The following is a 25,654-nucleotide window of genomic DNA, read 5'->3' on the forward strand; positions in this document are numbered from 1 at the left end:
GGGGTAGCAAAGAGTCAGACACGACTGAGCGACTGAACTGAACTGAAATTTTCTACAATGAATATGTATTATAATATGGAAAAACCTAATTTTAAAAAATGTTCATACTCTTTGATCTAGCAATTTCTGTCCTAGTATTCTAGGGAGATATTTAGAAATATAAATAAAGATCTTATATTCAAAAACATCCTGGAATGTGAAGTCAAGTGGGCCTTAGGATGAATCACTATGAACAAAGCTAGTGGAGGTGATGGGATTCCAGTTGAGCTGTTGCAAATCCTGAAAGATGATGCAGTGACAGTGCTGCACTCAATATGCCAGCAAGTTTGGAAAACTCAGCAGTGGCCACAGGACTGGACAAGGTCAGTTTTCATTCCAATCCCAAAGAAAGGCAACACCAAAGAATGCTCCAACTACCACACAACTGCACTCATCTCACATGCTAGTAAAGTAATGCTCAAAATTCTCAAAGCCAGGCTTCAATAGTACATGAACCGTGAACTTCCAGATGTTCAAGCTGGTTTTAGAAAAGGCAGAGGAACCAGAGATCAAATTGCCAACATCCGCTGGATCATCGAAAAAGCAAGAGAGTTCTAGAAAAACATCTATTTCTGCTTTATTGACTATGCCAAAGCCTTTGACTGTGTGGATCACAATAAACTGGAAAATTCTGAAGGAGATGGGAATACCAGACCACCTGACCTGCCTCTTGAGAAACCTGTATGCAGGTCAGGAAGCAACAGTTAGAACTGGACGTGGAACAACAGATTGGTTCCAAATAGGAAAAGGGGCACGTCAGGGCTGTATATTGTCATCCTGCTTATTTATCTTCTATGCAGAGTACATCATGAGAAATGCTGGGCTGGAAGAAACACAAGCTGGAATTAAGATTGCCGGGAGAAATACCAATAACAGATATGCAGATGACACCACCCTTATGGCAGAAAGTGAGGAGGAACTGAACAGCCTCTTAATGAAAGTGAAAGAGGAGAGTGAAAAAGTTGGCTTAAAGCTCAACATTCAGAAAACTTAAGTTCATAGCATCTGGTCCCATCACTTCATGGCAAATAGATGGGGAAACAGTGGAAACAGTGTCAGACTTTATTTTTTGGGCTCCAAAATCACTGCAGATGGTGATTGCAGCCATGAAATTAAAAGATGCTTACTCCTTGGAAGGAAAGTTATGACCAACCTAGATAGCATATTCAAAAGCAGAGATATTACTTTGCCAACAAAGGTCCATCTAGTGAAGGCTATGGTTTTTCCAGTGGTCATGTATGGATGTGAGAGTTGGACTATGAAGAAAGCTGAACTCCAAAGAATTGAAGCTTTTGAACTGTGGTGTTGGAGAAGACTCTTGAGAGTCCCTTGGACTGCAAGGAGATCCAACCAGTCCATCCTAAAGGAGATCAGTCCTGGGTGTTCATTGGAAGGACTGATGCTGAGGCTGAAAGTCCAATACTTTGGCCACCTGATATGAAGAGTTGACTCACTGAAAAAGACCTTGATGCTGGGAGGGATTGGGGGCAGGAGGAGAAGGGGACAACAGAGGATGAGATGGCTGGATGGCATCACTGACTCAATGGACATGGGTTTGGGTGGACTCTGGCAGTTGATGATGGACAGGAAGGCCTGGTGTGCTGTGGTTCATGAGATCACAAAGAGTCGGACACAACTGAGCAACTGAATTGAACTCAAAAATATTCATTGCAGAATTATATGTTCTTGATCATAGAAAACTGTCCAATATTATACGAATGTTAAATACATGAACTATATGGCCTACATAATGTTTTGAAGAAATTTTAAAGAAACGGAGAACGTTTTTCATGGCTCAATGCATATAGCAGAATCCAAAATTGCATATATAGTGTGATCTCAGCTACTCCATTCAGTCCCTCTGGTTTAATTCATCAGTGCTAATGCATTCTATGTCACTTGACTAGAAGTATGCCCTGTAGAACAGTTCTTCTCAAACAGTCTGTAGTAAAGGGCAACTGCTTAAAATTTTCAATTCTGTTATCGACTGATATTTTCGTGAAATATGAAAAAACCAAGTTACTAGAAAAATGAAATGAAGAGACCTACATAATATAAAATATAATCTCAGTTTTTTTATCATTAGAATCATGGGTACAACTGCAAGCTGTGAGTTTCTAAGTGCTTGCTGTCGATTTCTGCATGTGTCCTAGTAGCTGACCAGGCACAGACTGTAGCACCTAGTTGGAGCCTCACTGGTCTAGAACAAGGGCCACGCCACTCCTCCGTGTTGCTCACCCCTGTTCTAGATGCATGGCATGTGCTGGTCTCCTTTTCTGTAAGACTTGGATAAGCTTACTGTAATAACAACACAGAAAGATGCTTCCTACTCCCCAAAGGTGGACCACTGCCACATTTCTCATGTAGCATTCCAAATAACATGTACCATTGACAGCTTTTCACATCAGTACACTCAGATCTAGCTCATTTCCTTTTTTCCTTCTTTTAAAAAAATGTAATTAGTTTATTTTCGCCTGGGCTGGATCTTCATTGCTGCACGTGGACTTTCCCTAGTTGTGGTGAGCAGGGCTACCCTCCAGTTGCAGTGTGTGGGCCACTCGTTGGAGTGGCTTCTTTTGTTGCAGAGCCGGGGCTCTAGCACACGGGCTCAGTGGTTGCAGCACACAGGCTCAGTGGTTGAGGCTCGTGGGCTCTAGGGCACAGGCTCAGTAGCTGTGGTGCATAAACTTAGGTGCCCCCAAGGCATGTGGAATCTTCCTGGACCAGGGATCAAACTGAAGTCTCCCGCTTTGGCAGGCAGACTCTTTACCACTGAGCCACCAGGGAAGCCTGTGTTTGACTTTCATTTGGCGTGTTTTCAAGATTCTTCTATGTTGTAGCTTCTATCAGTATTTCATTCTGATGGCTGAATATTCCACTGTATGGATATATCACCTTTTGTTTATCCACTTGTTAGCTGATGAGCAATGCGATTATTTCCACTTTTTGGCTATTAAGAATCATGATGCTATAAACATTTGTATACAGATTTTTGTGCAGACATATGCTCTCAATTTTCTTGGGATTTATACCTAGGAGTGAAATTGCTGACTCATATGGTAACTCTGTGTTTAGCGAGGAACTGCCAAACTGTTTTCCAAAGTGAGTCCACTATTTTACAGCCTCCTTAGCAATACCTGACTTGTAATTTCTCCACAGCCTCACCAACACTTGTTAGTCCCTATTGTACTTTAGCTATCCTAGTGGGGGTGAAGTGGTATCTCATGATTTTGATTTGCATTTTTCTAATGACTAATGATGTTGAATATAATTTTTTCCTAATAATCTTGGGCCTTTACAGTCTTTTTTATAAAAAGATTTTACTTATTTATCTTTGGGTGTGCTGGATCTTTGCTGTTGCACGGGGGCTCTCTCCAGTTGCGGCGAGCAGGGGCTGCTCTAGTTGCGGTGGGCCTGAGCCTCTCACTGCAGTGCCTTCTCTTGTGCGGAGCACAGGCTCAGTAATTGTGGTCCAGGAGCTTAGTCGCCTCAGGGCATGTGGGATCTTTTCAGACCAGGGGTCAAACCCATGTTTATTGGCAGGCAGATTCTTAACCACTGGACCACCAGGGGAACCCTGAGCATCACTTCATATGCTTATTAGCCATTCATCTATCTTCTTTGGAGAAATGGCTTTTCAAATTTTTTGCCCATTTAATTGGGCTATCTTTTTGAGTTGTGCAAGGAGATCCAACCAGTCCATTCTGAGTGAGATCAGCCCTGGGATTTCTTTGGAAGGAATGATGCTAAAGCTGAAACTCCAGTACTTTGGCCACCTCATGTGAAGAGTTGACTCATTGGAAAAGACTCTGATGGTGGGAGGGATTGGGGGCGGGAGGAGAAGGCGACGACCGAGGATGAGATGGCTGGATGGCATCACGGACTCGATGGATGTGAGTCTGAGTGAACTCCAGGAGTTGGTGATGGACAGGGAGGCCTGGCGTGCTGTGATTCATGGGGTTGGGAAGAGCCGGACACGACTGAGCGACTGAACTGAACTGAACTGAAGAGTTCTTTATACATTGCAGATATAAATCCTTTGTCAGATACATGATTTGAAAACATCTCCCACTTTTGTGGGTTATTTCCTTAAAGATGTCCTTTGAAGCACAAGAGTTGTGAATTTTGATGAAGTTCATCTACTTTTGTGCCTTGTGCTTTCAGTATCTAAAGAAACCACTGCCGAATCCAACGTCATGAAAATTTACATCTATGCTTCCTCTAAGAGTTTTATAGTTTTAGCTTTTATATCTAGGTCTGTGACGTTTTCATTTTTGTTTATGGTGTGAGGTACAGGTCCAACTTCATTCTTTTGAATGTGGATGTCCAGCATCCCAGCAGCATTTGTTGAAAAGACTACTCTTTCCCCATTGAATTGTCCTGGTACCCTGCACTTAAATATGCATATATTTAAAATATTTATTTGGCTGCACCAGGTCTTAATTGCAGCATGCAGGATCTAATTCTCTGACTAGGGATCAAACCCAGGCCCCCTGCCCTGGGAGCAGAGATCTCAGCCTCTGGACCACCAGAGAAGTCCCTGCTTTTGTTATTTCTGATGTTGCAAAATTGTCCACTGGAGAGGCGGTACTGGTATCTAGTCCCACCCATCAGAACTAAGTGCCTGTATCTCAGATTGGGCACCAATAGTCAGGAAAAGATGAACTGAAGCGCATCAGGGACCAACACCAGGGTGGAGTGGGTGGGCTTGAAAGACAAGAGTGGCATGAGAGTATGGGGTGATGGAAGTGGAAATGTTTCAGGGAAGAGTACAGGGGAATATAAATCTGAGCAGATGGACCTGAGTTTAAAGACTTTCTTCCCCTTATGGCTCTGGTGCTTTGTGCAGTTATCTGACCCTTTGGACTGCAGTTTCGTCATCTATTAAATGAAACTGGTGACTGCTCACCTTTGTAGCTGTTGTGAGTAGTACGTGTGTGTAAATATCCCGGCAAGCACAGTAGCTACTGGGACTTTTCTATACGTGCTGTATGTGGCGGAGATCCTGTGATTGTGGGGGAGCGTCACAGCGGGATAGTGTAGGAATCATTTGGTGAATCTAAGTCTTTTAATGATGACCGATGTGTAGAAACTTGGATCCACTGGTACATGTCACTGTCACCCAGAGCGAGGCGGTACTTGAAGTCTTTGCTGTGACATGGTAAGTGGCGGGGGGGGGGGGGGGGGGATGTGACTGAAACGGAATGTGACAGCAAGACAGATCCTGAGCGACAGAATGGAAAGGAGTGCAGGGAGACAGGCTGCACCGTGCAGACCTGTGTGTGCCTGCCCAGCAGAAGCTGCTCGGGGGTTCCGAGGGCAGGATAGGCGTCCGTCTAGACTGTCCCCTCCTCCCAGCTTCCTGAAACCCAGGGGGAAAAGAGTGGGGCTTTCCTCCTGGACAGGGGATTTGGGCCAGAGTGTAGAGCCCATGATACCAAGAAGCTGTGGCTCAGGGGCCTTTGGTGTTGTCATCCAAGGCTCAGGCAAAGAACCTGCTGCAAATGTGTGCAAAATGAGTGGAGTAGAACCTGGACTGGTTTCCCCTCCTCTTGGCTTTAGTCTTCAGAGTGGCCAATAAAAATGGAATCGAAATCTAAGCACTTCTTCCTCCTCTCTGTCCCCTGGGGGAGGGAAGAGAGGAATAAACGCCGCATCTCATTAAGAACCACTGAGCTCAGGTAGGCAGGGTCCACAGTGGATGCCTGCAGAAAGGTAAGGCGGGGGGGGGGGGGGGGGGGGGGGGGGGAGGGGAGGGCGCTGCAGTAAAGACTCCCCCACTCACCAGGCGGATTTATCCAGAACTTAGGCGCCTGCTCTGCAGGGGATGAAATAAGGGGTTAACAACAGATGCAGAGGTAACAGCTGTTTATATTAAAGTGAAATCAGAGGGGCCACAAGGACAGGAAGTTAGCTCTCAGATGCAAGAATCCTGTTGGGTGAGAGAGAAAAGGGAAAGACTGCTTTTCGTACCGTATGAGGCTGAAATAATGAGTTCTTAAACACGAGGGACCCAAGGTGACTTTATATACAAGGTATAAAAGATTGGCATGAGTATTAGTTTGAATAGGGAAATGGGAACTCTTTCTCTGAGCTCAGGAAGAAAGAATAAAAACCATGATTAAGGTTGCACAGGAGAGAATAAATACCCTGGTGACCCACATATAAAACAGACTGTAAACAGGAGAGTGAGACTTGAGGTTAATGGAGGGTCATCTTGCCCAGGCCACCGTGTGTCACGAGGCCGAGCGGGCATTAACGAGCGCTGTCCACCCGGGGTGAGGGTCAGGGGTGGGAGGGTGTGAGGCGTCGCTGCAGCAGAGTGGCCTGGCCTCAGCAGGAGAGAACGGAAGTTGCTGCTGCAGTGGGGGTGGGGCAGGGAGCCCAGCCCTGCCTTGGGTCTGCAGAGAGAAGGGAGGCAGCAGGAATCAGGCCGCTGGGACAGTGCTTGCGTATGGGGAGGGCAGCAGCAGACACTAGAGCAGTAGCCTTCGCAGGGCAGGCCCTGGGTTCATTGCTTCCCATCAGGCTGGAAAATCATGGAGTTCTGTGGCTTATAAGCCACATGGCCAGCCTGGAGCCAATTAGAGACCCTGCCTGTGGGCCAGGGAGCCAGACTCCTCCCAGCTGGGGAAAGGCGAGACTCCTTGAGCCTTGCCTGGGCCTGAGTTCTGGGTGTCTGCAGGAAAGTGGAGCAGTGCATTAGTGTTAAGAAAAGCATCCAGTGAGGTAAGAAGGGCTTGGGGAGCACCCCCTGCCTCAGTCACTTCCGCAAGAATTTCTTGTTGAGAAGGAAGATGAGAAGGTTGACGTTGACCTTGGCCTTGTTGAAGAGTTTCATGACAGCCACACCCTCGTACTGGAGCTGCAGGAGGTCCTAGGAGGGAGGGAAGGGGCAGGGAGGGGAGTTGGAGGGGTTCTCACTGTGGCCCACAGAGTCTACAAAGCACTAACATCTTGGAGCCATACACAGTCATCCAGGGGCATTGGCCACCGAAGCAGGTGTGGAAACCCCCTTCACAGACGAGGGAACCACGACCGAGAGGCAGGTGCAGTGACCTGACCAAATGTCAGTTCAAGCAGAGCCAGGGCTTGAAATCATTTAAAAGGCAAAGCAGCAGAGCGGCAAGATTTGGATTTAAAATCACTGCTTTCCTGAACACGGGCCTATGACTTAGGCCAGCTTCTTAACCTTTTAGCCTCAGAGCCTATAAAATAGGGATAATGCTGGAGAGCTTTGGAGAGGATTAAATGAGGTAATGTGTAAAGCCCCTGACATGGGATAGGGCATCAAATATTAATCTGCTCTGCCACTGCCAGCCCACTCCACTCTCCTGTCGCTTGGCTGTGGGGTCTGTGTCAGGGCACGGGGGAGGCTTGGGCTACACAGACCATCACTCTCGTCTTCAGGAACAGACAGTGTGGACTGGATAGGGGACAAAATTGATACCGTCCAAGGCCCAGGGAAGCCAGGCCAGCCTTCCATCTTCAGGCTAGCGCCTAAAGCCCAGCGGGTATCTGGAGGGCTCATGGGAATGTCCCCTCACCTGATAGTGGAGCTGAAATCGTTCCATGTCCACACCTAGGAACTTGGCGTTTACTTCAAACCTTCCCGCCTCATCTCCAGGGGTGATGTCAAAGATCACATTTCTGAAACTATCAAGAGCAGGATTCAAAACAGGGACCCACTGCCTCTTACCAGGGCCACACCCCACTCTTCCACCCAGTGCTCCCACCCACTCTTCCCAGGCAGCACTGTGTGTCACCCAGAGCCAGGCTTCCCTTGTGTCACTGCCCCCCTCTCTTTTCCTCCTTCCAATTTTACTTCTGCTCAGCACACCTCAGCCCTTTTCTCTGGCTGGCCCTAAAACGCTGTTTTCTCTTCCAGGATGCTTTCCCAGCATCCCGTGCCTTGGGGTGTCTAGAACTGTGCCAGACCACGCCCACTGCCCTTTGCTCTCTGTCTGGAGCTGCCTGTCTTCCCCATCATCCTAATAGCTCTTTCAGGGCAGGGACCACGCTTCTTCCCTCCCACCCAGTGCCCAGCCCAGAGTTCCCCCATCCGCCTCCCAGGTTAGGGCCTGACATTCTGCCCTCCAAAGACACATACTGAGAGGTGGGAAGATCTTCAATTTCCACCAAGACACCCTTCTCCAGGAGCTGGGCAGCCGTGTAGTGGAGAGATACCTGCTTCTTCCCTTTCCCAGAACTCCTGAGGAAGAAAAGGCCCAGACAGTTCACTTAACAAACTCTTCAACACCAAAGACACTAATTCTCTGGGTGGCAGGTAGAAGGAAATTAGAGCCTGAGGAAGACTTCTCACTGGTGGAATACACTTGAGCCCAAGACTTTACGAGGGAGACTCAAAGACAGTGTCAGGAAGGGACCACGCTGTGCTGGGGGGAGATGTCCGTTCCATAGCTGGTAAACAGTGGGGCAAAGGTCGGCATGGGTGAGAGGACAGGTCACAGGTCACCTTCAGAGTGCAGGAAGGGAGCACATACTTGGAGCTGGGGGCCAGGTGGTCCAGGCAGGCCCGGATGTACTGACTGTAGTAGTCGCCCTGCTCCTCATAAAAGGTGGTCTTGGTGCTCAGGCCCTGGAGTGTGGCCTGGAGCTTCAGCAGCTCTGCTTTCCTCCGTTGCCGGTGCTTGCGCTGGTTGCGGATATCCTGAGGGTGGGGGGACCAAGGGAGGGGTGAGTCGACCCTTCCTGGCAGGAGAGCCTCAGGGCCTGACTCAGGCCCAAGAACAACTTACCGTGAGGATCTTCAGGACAAGCCGGAAGAGGAAGACTTCAAGGCAGTTTCTCTAAGAGGCGAACAACCTCAAGGACCCCACCCCAAACCCTCAAAGGATGTTTCAGGGCCTCCCTCCTACTGAGCAGTAACAGGTCCAAAGCTGGCTTTTTTTTAAGTAAAAGAGCATTTTAAGAATACTCCCTTCCCTGACTAATTTTGAGACCTTTCCTTCAAAAAGGCCCTTGGAGGTCGCTTGGCCTTCCTCTGGCTGGTGACAATTTTGGGTGGGCACTTCCCAGGGACAGGCCTGCCCTTGAAGTGTCAACACTGTGAACATGTGTACACACACACACACACACACTCTCTCCCTCCCTCCAGACCGTTACCTTGGCCAGTTCGTCCACCAGCCCCTGGTAGCCGTCCCTGGCACTGACCAACCCCAGGACCTCGAGTCGGCGCAGGTTCCGCAGGACGCGCCGCTGTTTCTCTGCCAGCGGCAGGAGGGAGTGGGCCGTCAGTGAGCGGTGTCGTCGCGGCAGCTCCGGGGTCTGGGCTTCACAGGCCTGGCGCCGGCACATCAGCCGCTTGTGGGCTGCTTCCTGGAGGGCAGAGAGGCTGGAGGGGTCTAGCGGGTGCTGACATGCTGCCCCACCCACGGGTCCCCACCCTAGGGGTGGTGAAGAACACCAAAGTGTACAACTTCATAGCCACTGAAGGGCCCTGCGGGTCAGCACAGAGGACGAGTGGCCCAGGAGACCCAGCAGGAGGACGGCATAAAAAGTCCGGTGGACACTGGCTGCGGCTTCCCAACGGTGGAGATTTGTGATGGATGGCTCCAGGGGACCCGGGGCATCTCCCTCCTTCTGTCTCATGTTTGGGACAGGCCTCTACTGGCTGTCCCCACCTGTGCTCTGGGAAGACCCTGGCTGAGCCTGTGATCCAGCTGGTCCAACTTGCCCCTGGCCTCCCACACTTAACCACCTTCTCCGGCCTTCAGGCCCTCAAGCGGCCCATTCCCTATGCTGAGCGCCAGCTCCTGGGTGCTCTTCAAGGGAGTCTGCCCATTCTGCCTCTCTGCACCCCCGACCCCTCCTACCACCGACAGCAGGGCTGCAGCAGGACTGGTTCTCCTGCAGGGCTCCCTCTAGTTTCAGTGGGCAGTAGGGAGGAGCTGCAGTCTTGGGACTCCGCAGCCTGAGGGTCTCTGGGGGTTAAGGGCAGAGGCCTCAGCCCTCCAGAGCTCGCATGGCTGGTGAGCAAGGTGTCTGCTTGGAGCCGACTGTGGGCAGGGCCCCGGGAAAGGAACCAGCCATGCTCGAGTCGGGTGGATGAGACAGGACCTGGGAGCCAGGATGCCACTCACCTCCTCCCTGGAAGCTGAGAGGGATAGGATCTCCTGGAGGGAGTCTCCTGAGTGGAACTGCATGATGTCAGCCAGCATCTGCTTGGTGCTGTGGAAGGAGGGGAGCGATGGGCCAGAGGTGAGGGACAGGGGAGGGTCTGGAATGGGGCTGGTGAGGGAGCTGCCAGTAAGTAGCCCTGCCCTGCGTGATGGCTGCCCGGCATGGCTGGAGGTAAGGAAAGAGAGCGATGCAGGGAGGTGTTATGAAGAGAACGTAACCAGGAGGAAGACCCAGGTGGACCGATGGCCCGTGACACTGAACTACCACGTCTGAACACACTGTACTCTCTTATACCTGTGTCCCCTGCCTGCAACGCCTCCCACAAATGGCCTTCTTTTGAGTCCTCTGGCTGAAGGGTGCAGTTCCTCCTCTGTGAAACGTTTTCCCATCCAGGGGTCCCTCTGAGCTCTCAAGCACCCGACGCCCGCCCCCTCTCGGTGTCCTCTAATGTGTGTTCACCTCTAGCCTGGCCCCGCTGTGAGCCCTTCTGTGGCAAGACAGAGCTGAACACCCAGCTCATTGGTTTATTTGGTGAATGGATGAGTGGAGAGGCTATCTTGTTGGCAGGGGGGTCAAAGTGGTGACCTGGCTCCTCTCTTGCCTAGATGACCAGCCTGGGCCTACTGAGGGTCCTGCCTCACATTTGCAGACTTGGGGATGAACAGTTCCACACCCATCTCCTGATCACAGTTCACAAGGCCAGGGGCTTGATTAGAACATGAGTTCCTTCACCTCCTGGCTGTGGGACTTTAGGCAAGTCACTTAGCTTGAGTTTCTTTCCTCCACTGGAAGGCAGGGAAACCACCATCTACCTCATTGTTTGTCCCTTACGTTAAATGAAGTGTAAGAAAGCATTTGGGGGGCTTCCCTGATGGTCCAGTGGCTAGGACTTTGTGCTCCCAAGGCAGGGGGACCAGGTTCAGTCCCTGGTCGGGGAACTAGATCTCACACGCCACAACTAAAGATCCCACACGCCACAAAGAAGATTTTGCGTGGTGCAACTAAGATCTGGCACAGCCAGAAAAATAAATAAAGTTTAAAAAAGCGAGCATTTGGTAGACAGCACGACCACATGCCAACAACCACGCTGCCAGCGTCCTAACTAGTCCTTTGCCTTCAGCCACAACACAGAGCCAAAAGCTGAGGCCGCCAGGAGGAGAACAGCCAAGGCTGCAGGAAGGGGAAGGCCAGTCAGGCTTGCGGGAGAACTTTCTGGAGGGTAAGAGAGTCCGGGAAGAAGGCGGGATGGCCCCTGCAGAGCAGCCAGCTCACTGGCCCGGGGAGTCCCAGGGGGCCGAGGCTGTGTTCCCACCTCAGAAGCAGGCTCTGGGTGTTGGTGTCGTCAGCGTCTGTCTCCAGTCCTTCAAACTTGTTGGTGAGAGTCAGGGACACCTCTAGCTTGCTCAGATCCACGTTCCCATCCGGAGCTACATTCTCCCCTGACGCAGGTGAGGAAGGAGAGAGACTAGCACACGCACAGATGGGACCATGGTGAACACGCTGCTCCACGTGCCCCTCTTCCAGGAAGCCTTCCCACACTGTCCCTCCGGCCACCCTGAGCACCAGCAGAAGGGCTGTCACCCACAGAGCTAACCCTCGTGTCTTTGGGGCTGTGCCTCTCTAGGCTGGGAGCTCCTCCTGGCTTTCTTCTATCGGTCCCCACCTGCCCTGCCCCTCTACCTCTGGAAGCCAACTTCCTTCCATTTCACAGCTCCTGAAATCTACCCTCATCAGAGACACATTTTGGGACCCAAAACAGGCCATTATCCCTCTGTCCTATCTCATGTGATTTAACATCACATTTATATGATGGTACAGGGTCCCCTACATCAGTCTGTGTCCATCTCAGGACCAGAGGGAGACAGGGAGTGCGTAGCCAGCCTCCTGGCACATGTCCCAGACTGAACAAAAACTCGAGAGGACACGTTCCAAGGCCCTGCTCACCTGCCCACCCGCCTCTCCTGCAGGCCCCACTGCCCGCCCCAGTGTCAAGGATGGTACGCACCGATGAGGTCAGGGACAGTGGGTAGCTCCCCAAGGTCCTCCAGGAGCTCGTGCAGGGGGTCTCGATGATCAGGGGCGATCCAGTCCTGGTGTTCCAACAACAGCTACAGCGGGGAGGGAGTAAAGGAGACACAGAGCTTGAGCCACGCCTTCCTTCCAGGGCCAGCCTACCCACCCATTGCCCCAGGCTTGCACAGGCCCTCACCCTGTGCGTGTTGACGAGCTCCCCCATGGTGATGTACACCACGGGTTTGGCCACAGCCACCATGTCCGAGTACTCATCCATCGCAAAACGCTCCTCTGGCTCTAGCACCTGGCAGGCTCGGCAGATGAACCTCCTAGCCCCAGAGGAAAAGCATGTGAGAGGGTGGGGCAGTCCGGCACCCCCTCACGTTCTGTGTCCATCAGCCTCTCTCCCGCCTTGCTGGTGACTGCTCAAGCCAGCTCTGCCTCTCTGCCCCTCTGCCCCTATCCGCTGCCTCACCTCTCCCAGTGGCCCCCTCAAACCAGCTTCCCTCAATAGCCCTCTCTCCTCTTCACTGGGAGTCCTTCCAACAATCTGTCCTCCAGCCCACTAACTATCCTCCGCGCCTCCCCTCCTCATGGATTTGATTAAGTTGTGCCTGAAAGGAAGTGGTCTGTGAAAAGAAGATGGGAAGAGGAGAAGAAGGAAACAGAGAGGAACAGGAAGCCGGGACCAAGACCTGAACTTGAGGTGCGTCTCTTCCAGATAGTCATTCAAGACGCGCAGGTGCTGGCTCTCCCTGGAGAAGGCCTTGCCGGCTGCAGCATGCTGCAGGACCTGAGCCACAGCCCCCAAGGCGTGGCGCTGGGGGGCCGCCAGCCCGCCGCCCGCGGCCATAGCCACAATGTCGAAGGCGTCGGGGGCCACCACAGCTGGGTTCAGGAAGCGGTAGTACAGGAGGTTCCCCACCACCTGAGGGTGGAGGAGGCTGTCGTAGAAGCGCCTGTGGCCCACCTCCACAGCCCCAGCCCCCGCTCTCCCAGCTCAGCGGGTGGGAAGGACCCCCGGGTCAATCCCATCCTTGTGTAGAAAACAGACCCAGAGCAGACCAGCAACTTGCTCAAGGTCATGCAGCAAATGTTAGCTATAGCTGGGACTAGAACCCGCTCTGACAAGCCCAGGTTGTTGTCTACTGTTAACTCCTGTGCTGGATCCCTTCCCGTCTGCCACCTGTTGCCATCTGAGCCCTGTTGGTGAGCCAGGCTTGTCTGACAGGGTGGAGAATATTCGCCTTCTTGGCTTTTTATAGCATAGGTTGTTTTTTTGGTCCTTTGGTCTCATTCTGGGGGTTCACAGCCACCATCAGGGCAAGCAGAGCTCTCAAGGTGGGGATGGGCGACAACACTTGCCTTATGGATCTCGTTCTCTGTGGCGTCGGGGAACTTCTCTGCCAGAGTCGTCTTCAGGACCTTAGCCACGTACCGCATCCCGTACCTGGGGCCAGGCAATAGGTGCACTATGGCCTTGCCCTGGCCCCAGCGCGAGGGCCTGAGTGCCCGCCTCTCCTTCCCCGGGCATAGCCACACCAGAGCTGACCCTCCACTTCCCACAGCCAGCTCCCTGCTGCTTCCTCCAAACATCTCTGGGCCTTGTCCCTCCCTCATGCCCTTGTATCAGCACCCAGCCAGCTCTCACGAAGACTCCAGCCTGTCCCCAGAGCCTCTTCCTCGGCCCCCTTTAGTCTCCCCTGGGGACACCCTAGATCCCAGTGTCCATCCTGCCTTCCCCACAGAAGCACCTTGAGCCTGTATGTTAAGTGTCTGACACCTGCAGCCAAAACCCGATCCCAGGACAGCCTGGGAGGCTCTGTTACTACAGAGCATCTGTGAGGGCCTGGTCTGGGTTAGAGGCAGGCCCAGGAAGACAATGAACTGGAGTAGAAGCATCTGGTCCTGACTCCGCCACTAACCAGAGATGTTAGCTCAGGCTATTGCGCTCCCCTTACAAGTTTGTTCCCTGGTCTGGAAAATGGGACTGTTCATTCTTGCCCTTTCTATCTCCTAGGGCTTTTGTGAGAATCAAGTAAAATTATTTTTGTGAAAGTAATGGTAGAGTGCGATTCAAACAGTTTCCCTGGTGGCTCAGACGGTAAAGAATCTGCCTGCAAGGTGGGAGACCTGGGTTCGATCCCCAGGACCTTATTATTATTATTCCTATTTATGGATGTGCCACCTACAAATCTAATTAAATACTTTAAAAAGCTATTGCCTCCGCCTGGGGTACCAGGGAGAGAAGTTCACAGCTCACTGTGTGCTTTCCTTTATCAGTCCTAGGACAATCTTTTCTGAATCCTCACTGTAAATCCTTAATCCAGTCTTCCAGGTCTGGGGAGCAGGGACATGAGCTCTGTGGGCTCCCCTCTCCCGCATCCCCACCTGCCCTGGGCACCACTGAGCACCAGGAAGGCTGGTTGGCTGAGTGAAGATCTAGAGGAGACCCACCTTGTCAACAGTTTCAATCATTTGCTTTTCAGAAAATAATTATTGACTAAATTTTAAGAAAGGAAAGGACTTTTATAGGGTGCTTTACTGGTGTGAAGTTTTCTTATTTTTGACTTTACAGACTAAAGAATTTTACATTTTCCACCACTTACATTCGGACAATCACGTGTCCCCGTAATCACTTGAGGTGCCTTTCTCTGGCCCAGGGAGGTCTTGACTGCCCACTAGATCTGTGTACTATAATCCAGCGCAAGTCTCTAGTCTCTTCCCCTTCCTACCTCCTGGAAGCCCCCAAGCACCCCAGCCCAGTTTCCCTTCCTGCCTGCCACCATTCAGGACTGCTTTGCTCTCCCCTCCCATGCCAGAGCCCTCCGGAGATCCACGCCTAAGCTGTTGCACATACGGAATTTGGTCCACAGATGAGATGATGGCTGCAAGAAACTTATCAGTCACGGCGAGGAGGTTGCGGAGGGAGATGTCCAGTCGTCTTTGGACCTCAGGGTGGCTCAAGGCCTGCTCTGGGGTGACATCATAGGGGAGGTGGCTGTGGGCAGAGAGAGACAAGCTATCAGCCAGAAACCCCTCCCAAGGCCTCCCCTCCCTGAGGCTCCACCCCTTAAACTCATCTCACAACAAGATCTCATACATACATGCTGACGGCAGCCCAGGATTTAGGCCAGAATAAGAGAAAGGACTCAGAGAGGACTAGACTGATGTGGGTGGAAGAAGAGATGAAGCACCTATGGGGAGGTGGAAGAGTGTAGGAGGAAATGGAGGGTCTGGGGTCTGTGGAAAGATCCCAAGGGGGACCCAGATGAGACCAGGGCTCCCTGCAAGTCTCTGGTAGTTATGGGGATGCTGAAGGCTGGGCCAGGGCCTTGCAGTGCCCCCACCTGGATGCCTGTGTGCCATCCAGAGAAGCCACCAGCACTGCCTACTCCCCTCCGCGGCTCCATCTCCCCAGTACATATGCACCTCAGTTAATGGCCATCTGGAGGGCTGATTTATTTCTTCCACTACCTCATCTGCCTATTCATCTATAAATCTGAATATTCAGCTATCTGCCTATCAATAAGGGGTCCTATCCCAACTCCCAGTATATCTGACAAATCATTCGCAAGCACTGACACAGCAATTACACACATTTGCATATTCATCTGGGCTCACTCTATGTTAAGCGCACCAGGTCCAGTGTCATTTACATCAGTTCCATGTTAATTACCAGAGGGGGTCTAAAAGGCTACCTTATTTCATCCTATAGGGCTGGTGTCATATTTACATAAATCAGCAAGCTCATTTATATGCCGCCTTCAAAGCACACTCAAGCTTCCCCGGTGAGGCCCAAGACCAAGCTGATCAAAGAGAGCCCTCCCTCTGCCCATCTGCTCACCTGCGCTGCCCTGTCTGGGCTTCAGTCTGGTTGATCCAGCTCTTATAGAGGTGGACAGGGTCTGTGTGGATGCTGAGCATCTTGTCCTCCAGCACGTCCTGGATCACCTTGCCCAGGATCTCCCGCAGGGCACTCTGCCCCCGCCCATTCCGATAGAATCTCACCACCAGCCTCACCACAGTCGGGTTGCCTGTCACCATATCCTGGGGCTGCTCCACCTTTGACCTATGGATTAAGAGGTCATTGAAGCTGGTCTCCTGCCTTGGTATAGAGGAGCTGCTTTTCCTTTTGAGATTTTCTTTAAAGCCTGTGTTGGCATCCCTCTTCTTAAGGACAGTCCTGTTACGTCTGTCTCAGCTGTGATATTAACATGTCAGCACATGTTCTCCCCCCAGGCTGTCCCAAGAGATGCCTTGCCTCGTTGGGAGGCAGAGAAAAGAGGTCTTCTGAGTCCATTTCTACCTTCAAACCTCAATAAATTGTCACCTTGTGAAGGAGCCAACAGTGGCATCTCTTAACCCCTTCTCTTCCCATTCTTTTTGCTTTTGGAAAACCTACTTGATTTCCTCCTGGAGTGCTGCCTTGAACAGCTGGAGCAGGAGATAGGCCTCTCGGCTGTTGGAGGCATAGTTGTACAGACTGAAAATCACTGACTCCATGAATTTGGTGGTTTTGTTCTGAGGCATCTGAAAGATCAGCTTGGCCAGGTAGGTGGGTTGAGTCTGAAAGCAATGGGGAGATTGGAATGGCAGATGATGTACCTCAAGGACTAGTGATCAGATAAAGAAAGGCTTTGCTGACTGGAACTAGGAATAGGGAGCACTGCTACACTTTCTCAAGGGTCCTAGGAACATTCCAGACAAATGAAAGGAGGCAGTCTCTTTCCCTGCAGGTGAGGGCTTAGACATGAAGGCCTCGGGTCCCAGGCCCTCAGGAGAGAATAGAGATGTCTCCTCCCAAAGCCCTCTGCTCACCTGGAGCAGGTAGAAGAGGTGTTGGTAAGCTTCTAGCTTCTGCCGTTTCTCTTTGCTCAGCGACTTTAATCCCTTCTGCTTATCCAGAACCATCATATCTGACAGCTGTTCCTTATTCTTCTTGGTCAGCTTCTTGCAGTGGGAGACCACTTCCTGCCGGGGCGGGGGAGCAGGTGATACAACCCATCCAGGCCAGCACAGAGCACAGAACATATGGTCTAGAGTCAGTGCTTCGAAGAGCCTGGGCTTTCTGCTGTGCAAGGTATCGAAGGCATGAGCCAGGGGAGACCAACGCGTCTGGGATGAGGAAGGGCCTCCTGCTGTCCTGAGACCCCACCTGGCAGCTCTGCGCTCACCAGGTGAGTCTCCAAAGAGAGCCGGGTTGCGGGACTGAGGCGCCAGGTATATTCATCTCTGCTCTGACTTCTCATTAGCCTGTTGTACAGAGTTGAGGTGGAGATGCTGCTGCGTCACTTCTACCTCATCACAGCATATATGTATGGTAACTGACAGGTTAAGGAGCTCTCATATCTATTTTCACGTCTGCCCTGGTGAGCACTCTCATTATTCCCACTTTAAATGAGGAAACAGACCGAGAGGTTAACCAACCAGCCTCCAGTCCCATCACCAGGAGTTAGCAGAGCCGGGCATTACAATTTTATGTCCAGCGCTCTTTCCATTATATCATGTGCCCCCAACAAATGACTAGAAGAGCAGAGGACCACTGGAGCAAGGATCTGAGCCAGAAGATAAAATCTAGACATTCAGAAAATATCTGATTAGCAACCAGAGAATGGCCAGCATCACCTCTCCAGAGGCTCCTAGCTAGATTTCGGGTGGGCCCCTCACCTGCAGGGTGATTCGATTCTTCACCAGCAGGCCAATCTTAATATCCATGAGATTGAGGTCCTGTTCTAGCTGCTGATTGGACCGGATCTTCCTGACCACCTCCTCCTGGAGCTTCAGCAGCTCTGCCTCAGCCAAGAAGTCCTCCTGGCTTTGATTCAAGAGATGGACAAATCTGCGTACCACACTGAGTGGGGGATGGGGTGTGTGGACTGGCAGGAAGAGAAGAGGTGCCAGGATTAGACATGTCCTCAGCAGACACTTCCTCATCGCCCTCTTCCACAGTAACCCCACCCTCAGTGTCCATGCTGCTTGAAGCTAGCAGGCACCCAACTCCAGTTCTTTTCCAATAGTTCTGCCTGCAGCTGGAAGGCAGTGGGCAGCCTCCCAGCCAGTCCTGTCTCTGAACTCCTTGTCTTATAACCAGGGATGACACAAAAGCTGCTTTCCTCTGCCTGGGTTCCCCCACAACCTGGGCCTATCTCAGTGCCATCCCGCCCTAAAGTCAGAGCCCTAGCAGCCTCTGATGATCTGCTAGGGCCCCCATTCTGATTCATTCCCCCTTCGTGCCAGGTCGACTTACTCATCCTTCATCCTGAGTTTACTTTCACCTATCAGCCTCCATGCGGCCCTGCCTGACCCTCATACAACAATGGGTTTTATAATATAGGGAGATCAGAGCTAGATGGATTCTCCTTGAATCTCTTTTGGAATGAGCCTTTGAGCAAAGAAGAGTCTCAGGGCTGAGCTACAGGGAATAACAAGAAATATCCTGAATATTTATTGGAAGGACTGATACTGAAGCTGAAATTCCAATACTTTGGCCCCCTGATGAAAAGAACTCACTCATTGGAAAAGTTCCTGATGCTGGGAGAGACTGAAGGCAGGAGGAGAAAGGGACGACAGAGGATGAGATACTTGGATGGCATAACCAACTCAATGGACATGAGTTTGAGTAAACTCTGGGAGTTGGTAATGGACTGGGAGGCCTGGCATGCTGCAGTCCATGGGAGTCGCAAAGAGTTGGACATGACTGAGCGACTGAACTGAACTGACTGAACTGAAGACATAATTTTCACTATGGAACAGAAACTGCTCTAAGTGCTTTACATACTTTATACACTGTAACTTACTGGTGAGATCACTCAGGCACAGAGAGAGTAAGTAACTTGCCCTAGACTACACAGCTAGTAAGAAATAAAAGGGTCAGATATGGAAGATGAACAAAACTAGGCCTGGTCCTTAAAGGCTATTCACTAAAGGAAGCAGACAATTAAACAACTCACTACAGTGTGGTTTAGTGCTCTGAGAGGGGCAAGCATGGGGACCTTTGGGAAAGTAAAGGCGTGCCACCAAAGGCCATGTCTGGAGCATGGAGAGGAGGGTGCAGGTGGTGAGGGACAGCGCGGGGGTCATTGAGGCCAGAGGTGCAGGAGAGGCTGGGTCAGAGTTTCGGAAGCTGTCCTTAGGAGGCTGGACTTTATCCCTGGGGCAGTGAGGCATCCTGACATGTTTTAAGAAGGAGAGTGATAAGATCACAAGGTTTAATAAACTAATTTGGCTACTGCATGGAGGACAGATCTTTGAGGAGTGAAGAGTGGTGGAACCAAAGACAGCTGATGGCATCTTGGATTCAACGATACAGCACTTAACTCATTTGATCCTCACAACAACTCGACCTGATCCTTATCTCCGTTTTATAAGTGAGAAAGTGGAGGCAGCAAAGTTCAGTAACTTGCCTAGGGCCACATGGCTAGGAAGTGGCAGCTCTCTACGTGGAGTGGGACTAATGAAGTTGGGAGACAGACCAGAGAGAAAACAAGTTCTTCCAGAAAAACTATAAACTAAAGAGGAAAAAGAAGATAAAGGATGACTCAGGGCACTGGTGTTAATGTAACAGCAAGAGAGAAAACAGAAATGGCCAAGCTGGGGAGAGGTAAGGAGGGAAAAGCAGCTAGTTGCCCAGAAGCAAATGGGCTGAGTTTCTGTGGTCAGAGAGGGGCAGGAGCACCCCTGCCACAGGGCAGGGTGGGAAGAGGGACTGAGGAGGTGAAGGAGACGATTCCTGGACAGTGTACTCAACCTTGAAGCCCAGAAGCGTAGTCTTGGGCCCGGGAAGGAAAGGGGCCTACCTCTTCAGGAAACCCAGGGCTGGAGGCCAACCTGGAGATGGACCACTAGTCCACTTGACCAAAAGGAGGCAGACTTCCAAGGCTGGGTTTCTGGGCTTTAACAAAGGAATCAAGAGGGCCCTGAAGGACCTCTGTAAGACTTCAGGGGGATGTTCAACTATTGGGAACCATGGGGCAGGAAGATGGAACCCCCTCAAGTTCCCCAGGACTGCAGAAAGGACCCCAGGTCTGCCTTCCTGTGGACTGGGCCACTAACGGGGAAAGAGTCATGGGTCAGAGAAGAGGGGAAAGATGGGGAAGGCTGCAACTGTAGGAAAAGAGCCTTTCCTTCCCTCCCACCCCCCCCTTTTTTTTTTGCCTTGTGTCATAGTAAGAGGAAGAAAGTCAAAGCCTGGTACAGACAGCAGCTGGTTTGATGGACTGTTCCTGTGATGAGGTTATCTGCTGCTGGGGTGGGGCGGGGGGCTTTTGTCACCAGCCCTGTTCCACATTCCTGCACAGACAACTAGTACCTTCCCCTAACCTGCTTTGTGGCTCCAGGAGGGATACCTAGACCTGCCTGACTCTCAGGGGACTCCTATCACTCCCACCAAACTGGGGGATTGGCAAAGGCAGGAGCACATCTCCTCACTCCTCAGCCCACTGTGGGTCCTACGGTGCATGCTCAAGGTTGTAGGCGTTAGCTATTTGTGAGAGAAAGGCTCAGGTCAGACCACTTCTCCAAGGCCCCAGTTTATGGAGTGGTATGGCTTTCTGCCTCGTTCACTGTTGAAAGCCAGGAAGCTCACAAGGACAGTCACTTGCATAGACAGAAGAGGGAAACCAGGCACTTTACCTAACATCCTGTAGTCATCCCGGGCTTTCCTGGCTCGGAAAAACGCCTGGATCTTCACAATGGAGTTAACCTGTCATGAATGCAGATGGAAAAAGCACTGTTGGTGGCCCCTCCCTGGTCTCATGGATAAAGGTGGGGTATGGGGACAAGGGGAGCAGAATGAGACTCACATTCTTCTGGAAGTAGCCCAGACGCTTCCGGTATCGCCTCCGAGCTGCCCACATCCGGGCCCAAGCCTGGATCTGGAGGCAGAGACAGACTGACTCAGAGCTCCAGGCTCAGGGCCCTCCCTTAGACCCAGGCCAATTCAGCCTTCTCCAGAGGTCATGGGAGGTGAGAAGACTACAAATGGTTTTCAGAGGGTCCTTTAAGAGAGCCAGGAACCCACCCAAAGCATGGGAGCTACCTTGATTACAGTATCTGTGTTCGCTCTTAAATACTGCAACCGTTCCAGGTAAATCTTCCGCTGTCTGTAACCACGCCAATGAGCCTGCCGATCAGAAGGGGGAGAAAGATGACTCCAGCTGGTCCCGATTGCCCTGAAAAGCTTGTGGGAAAAGCTTCGTTCTGGACTCTCCAGAAAAGGGTGGTGGGGAGGCAGGAAAGGAGAATGGAGAGGCAAATTTGGCTCTGTCCTCAAAGAACTGCCAACTTCATGGGGAAGACTAAACATCTGCATGTAGCCATTCGAGCCCTCTGCCACACTCCCTGGACCCAGCAAACACATACTCTCGCACACAAACTCTGACGCATGCACTATGCAATCAAACATACATTCATAGCCAACACCTCCTCACAGAAACAAGTGTTAAGACACAAGCTTTTTAAAAAGATATTAGTAAAACATACACTTACTGACTTCACCACAGCACGTACCATATCCCCTACAACATACTCATCCACCCATAAAACCACTACCCATAGGACTCCCCTGGTGGTCCAGGAGTTAGGAATTTGCCTTGCAATGCAGGGAATGTGGGTTTGATCCCTGGTCAGGCAACTAACATCTCACATGCCATGGAGCAACTAAGCCTTCGTGCTACAACTAGACAGTCTGTGATCCGCAATGAAAGACCCTGCATGACGCAGCAAAGATCCTGCGTGCTGCAATTAAGATCCAATGCAGCCAAATAGATACATATTTAAAAAAAGCTACCCCCACACCATCACACAATCCAAAGTCTGGAGACGTGCATGGTGCAATGGCTGGAAAGTGTGTGCAGGCACAGAGCTGTGTGCCCACCATCTCTGCCAACGGCCATCTGGGCCTCAGGTCGTTCGTGTTCTCATAACTCACACTTCTCTTTACAGCTCTACCACTTAGCTGCGAACCTCAGCTCTAAGCAAATCTTCCCTCCAGGGTCTCCAGTGATTCAGCTGTCAGGCTGATGGCCCTTCCTCGCTGACCAGTCTGCTGCAAAGGTGTCTAAACGACCCTCTCCTCAATGGTCACACTGGCTTCGGTCTCTAAGACACAAATCTCATGACTCCCTTCTGTTTTGGTGTCCTTCCTGTGGGCTTTTCCCCTTTCACCCCAAGCTTGTGTGAATTTTCCCAAAACACTACTCGGACCATGCTTCTCATAGCGCCAGTTTCCAGGAAATCTCAACCATCTGACCTCACACTCCTATCTGACTGTCTACTGGTCCCTACTTCCTTAAGAAGTCTAGCCACCTCAGACATTCCACTTTCTTTCAAACATGCTTTATGATCTGCTGCCCCAAACCTTTGTCTATCTATGCCCTTAGCCCGGCCCTATCTCTACCTACTGAAACCTGTCTTCAGGGCACTAATCATTACACTTCTCCTGGGCACTCAGACCCTGGAGGACACTCTGCCACTGATGATGTCATGGTTTAGTGTGTTAGGTGCATTGACTTTCAGGGACTTCCCTGGTGGTCCAGTGGTTAAGACTCTGTGCTTCCAGTGCAGGGGGTTACGTGTTCAATGCCCGGTCCAGGAATAAAGATCCCAGATGCCACGCGGCACAGACAAAGCATTTTTAAAAAGAGCAGCCCCTTTCAGCCGACTGCTCTCCCAGCCTTTCCTAAAGCCAACTCTCCTGGGCAGGCTTTCCCTCTAAGACTTACACCGTCCTTCTGTTGGGAAAGGATATAAAACAGGCAGCTTGGTCGCATGGTACCAGCTGTCTATTTTGGAGCCTAGAGGCCAGGGAGCCCCAAGTCTATGTCCTTTCTCAGCACTCCTTCCCCTCCCACTCCAGGTACTGCCTGACATACTGTTAGTTGTTACAGGGAAAGGCGGAGGGGTCTCCTCTCTGCTCTGACCACCCACCCATCCCCACACGGCTTCTCCTTCAAGAGAGAAGGCCTCTCAGTCTGGATTGGTGAGAATTCAGGACCCTGACTGGAGTCCCGGCCAGGGTTAGAGCTCTCAGGAGACCCAAGCTGCTTCGTTTCTGACTCTCACTCTCCCTAGCTGGAGGGCAGGTGGCCTGGGGTAGACCCAGGCCAGACTCCGCACAGCTCTAGGGTGGGTGGCAAACTCACCTTCTGACTCCGTCCCTTCTCCCACTGTTGGTGCGGCTTCTCTGCTCCTTAGCTGGTGTGAAATTCCAGGCTGCGTCCAGGAGGACTGATTCAGACACTAAATGCTGATGGCTAAGGTTCTGAGTTCTGGGATCAGTGCCCCCAAATTTAACATCTCATAACGACTTCACCAATAGAGCATGTCCCCGCACCAAGTGCTACATGTAATTTTCCTGCTTTACCCTCACAACCAGCATGAGGCAAGGAATCATCATGAATAAGGAAACTGAGGGCTGGAAAGGGCTCGGTAAGGTACCCAGAAGTTACAGGACCAGAATGCAAACTGCAGCCTCAGGGTCTAAAGCCTGCACTCTCAGTGACCACGTATCCCACATCACCATTGAGGGCATTTGCCCGTCTCCGTGCCTCTGGCTCCTTCAGGGTTCTCTGCTATTATTTTTGTGTCCTCACTACCACAACATCTAACACCCACTGTATTCCAGTTCCTGCAATGGAAGAGACAGGAGCACACATCTGTGTCTCACACACCATCTCTCACCCTTGCCCAATGCCAAGTGGTATCCTTTGCAGATACTGGGCATTTGGAGGTGTTCATTAAATAAAGTCTCTTTACACTGCCCACCTTGCCATGAGACCCTCCAGATCACATCTGCCTGAGGAGGCCTCTGTTTGCTCAGCTCCCACTGTTCCTGGCTTGGAAAGTGCCTCAGCCCAAGGCCTCGTGCCTGAGTGACTTATGGGTCGGTCTCAGAGGCCACACTGAACCACCCAAAGGCTGGAAGAATAAAAATGGAAAGGGCTGGCTGGAGAGAAAGGTAGAAGTTCTTTCCCTAAGGGATTCCATCCCTTTTCTGTTGAACAATCACCACTACCACCTCTTCACTACTCCCTCCTAGTCCTCCTGGTGTCTAAACCCTGATGTCGTGCTAAATCTTGTTCCACTCTCTCTGTGGGGAAGCTAAAAAGCAGCTCTCATACCCTCTGGATGGTGATGATGATAACAACAGTAACTAGCATTTGCCCATGTTCTTGCCTATCTGCCAGGTACTGTTTAAATGTACTTTAGATATCACCTCATAACACCCTAGAAGAGGGGTGCTACAACTTTCAGATGACTAGTTTTCAGATGAGGAAACTGGGAGAGAGTAAGCAATTAGTTAACATGGTGGAGAGGGGATTCAAACCCAAGTAGTCTGGGCTCCAGCATCCATGCCCTTACTACTACTGCACAGAGGCCAAAAGACCACCCCGACTCCACTCAGCAAAGAGGAAGCAGGAGGAACCTCTGAACCTCAGGGAAGTCCAGCTCTGCCACCTCAGAAGGCCAGAGTCTGCTACCTGGATCTTGATGACTGCTGGAAGCCAGGTCCTCAGAAAGTGGGAACGTTCAGCAAACTTCTGCCGGACCAGGAAGCCGCGGAGGCGGGCCTGGAGCCGGATGACGAAGCCCACGTTGGCCTTCCAGAGCTGCTGGCGGTCACGGGCAGCGGTGACCTTGGTGACAGCTGACTGCAGAAGTAGAAGAAGAGAGGGCCTGTGGTGTCCTGGTGGGTGGGAGCCTCTCCCACAGGAAAGCTCCCATCCACAAGACCCCTCTCTCACAGGGGCTCCACCAACCTGGATCTCCTCCCGAGTTAGGTGGGAGGTGTTGAGGCGGCAGCCAGGGGGTCGCTCCCAGGTCCCCTGGAAGGTCTGCAGGTGAAAGTAGTAAGCAGTACCATCCTTCATGTCATGTTGAACCCAGAGTGCTGTATCTCCTAAGCAGAAGCCAAATGAGCAAAGAAGGCTCAGAGGAGGCGAGAGGTAGCCGGGGCCGGCCAAGAAGGGGAGAGGCAAGGTGAGGCCACTACCTGGGCGCTGCTTCTTTGCCATGGCATCTTCCAGGAGCCGCTGGTAGCCGTCGGCACAGTCGGGAACCACTCCTCGGAGGCCCACGGCAGGGTTCCTTAATACCCGCTCTGTCTGGGCTGCTTTGCCCTCCTTGATGGCTTGGTTGATGGCAGCCACACCAAGAGCCACTAACAGGGGTATAGCGAGGAAGTGGTCAGTTTCTCCTTGAGCCCCTTCCACAGGCTCTGTCCTGTCTATTGTGAAGGAATCCAGAGAAGGAGGACTCAAAATCACGCTGTGTGATGGAAGGGACAAGGACATCCCAGGATGGACAGATGGAAAGAAGCAGCATGCAGCTGTGCTTAAAGGGAAAGGTAGCAATCAAGAAAGGCTTCCTGGAAGAAAGCAGTGTAGGGCTGGCCTGTTGTTTACTCACTAAGTCGTGTCCGACTCTTTTGCAACCCCATGGACTGTAGCCTATGACG

General features: G+C 51.5%; 1 protein-coding gene across 1 annotated transcript in view; it reads right to left on the reverse strand.

Moving 5' to 3' along the window:
• Positions 1–5,890: 5,890 nt before the first annotated feature.
• Positions 5,891–25,654, reverse strand: part of IQGAP3 (IQ motif containing GTPase activating protein 3) — a 40,500-nt gene continuing 20,736 nt past the window's right edge. The window contains exons 17-38 of the mRNA XM_069576769.1: positions 25,190–25,357; positions 24,957–25,096; positions 24,678–24,848; positions 21,236–21,319; positions 21,000–21,071; positions 20,830–20,899; positions 17,866–18,074; positions 17,017–17,169; positions 16,601–16,764; positions 16,043–16,267; positions 15,056–15,196; positions 13,561–13,645; positions 12,891–13,123; positions 12,392–12,524; positions 12,188–12,290; positions 11,495–11,621; positions 10,143–10,230; positions 9,166–9,378; positions 8,544–8,710; positions 8,150–8,251; positions 7,587–7,695; positions 5,891–6,916 (exon numbers count right to left, since the gene is read on the reverse strand). Of these exons, the coding sequence (XP_069432870.1) occupies positions 6,803–6,916; positions 7,587–7,695; positions 8,150–8,251; positions 8,544–8,710; positions 9,166–9,378; positions 10,143–10,230; positions 11,495–11,621; positions 12,188–12,290; positions 12,392–12,524; positions 12,891–13,123; positions 13,561–13,645; positions 15,056–15,196; positions 16,043–16,267; positions 16,601–16,764; positions 17,017–17,169; positions 17,866–18,074; positions 20,830–20,899; positions 21,000–21,071; positions 21,236–21,319; positions 24,678–24,848; positions 24,957–25,096; positions 25,190–25,357 (3,071 nt within the window). The 3' untranslated portion in view covers positions 5,891–6,802. The remainder of the gene's footprint in view (positions 6,917–7,586; positions 7,696–8,149; positions 8,252–8,543; positions 8,711–9,165; positions 9,379–10,142; positions 10,231–11,494; positions 11,622–12,187; positions 12,291–12,391; positions 12,525–12,890; positions 13,124–13,560; positions 13,646–15,055; positions 15,197–16,042; positions 16,268–16,600; positions 16,765–17,016; positions 17,170–17,865; positions 18,075–20,829; positions 20,900–20,999; positions 21,072–21,235; positions 21,320–24,677; positions 24,849–24,956; positions 25,097–25,189; positions 25,358–25,654) is intronic.

The sequence above is a fragment of the Ovis canadensis genome, chromosome 1, assembly GCF_042477335.2.
Source record: "Ovis canadensis isolate MfBH-ARS-UI-01 breed Bighorn chromosome 1, ARS-UI_OviCan_v2, whole genome shotgun sequence".
NCBI classification, from domain to species: Eukaryota; Metazoa; Chordata; class Mammalia; order Artiodactyla; family Bovidae; genus Ovis; species Ovis canadensis.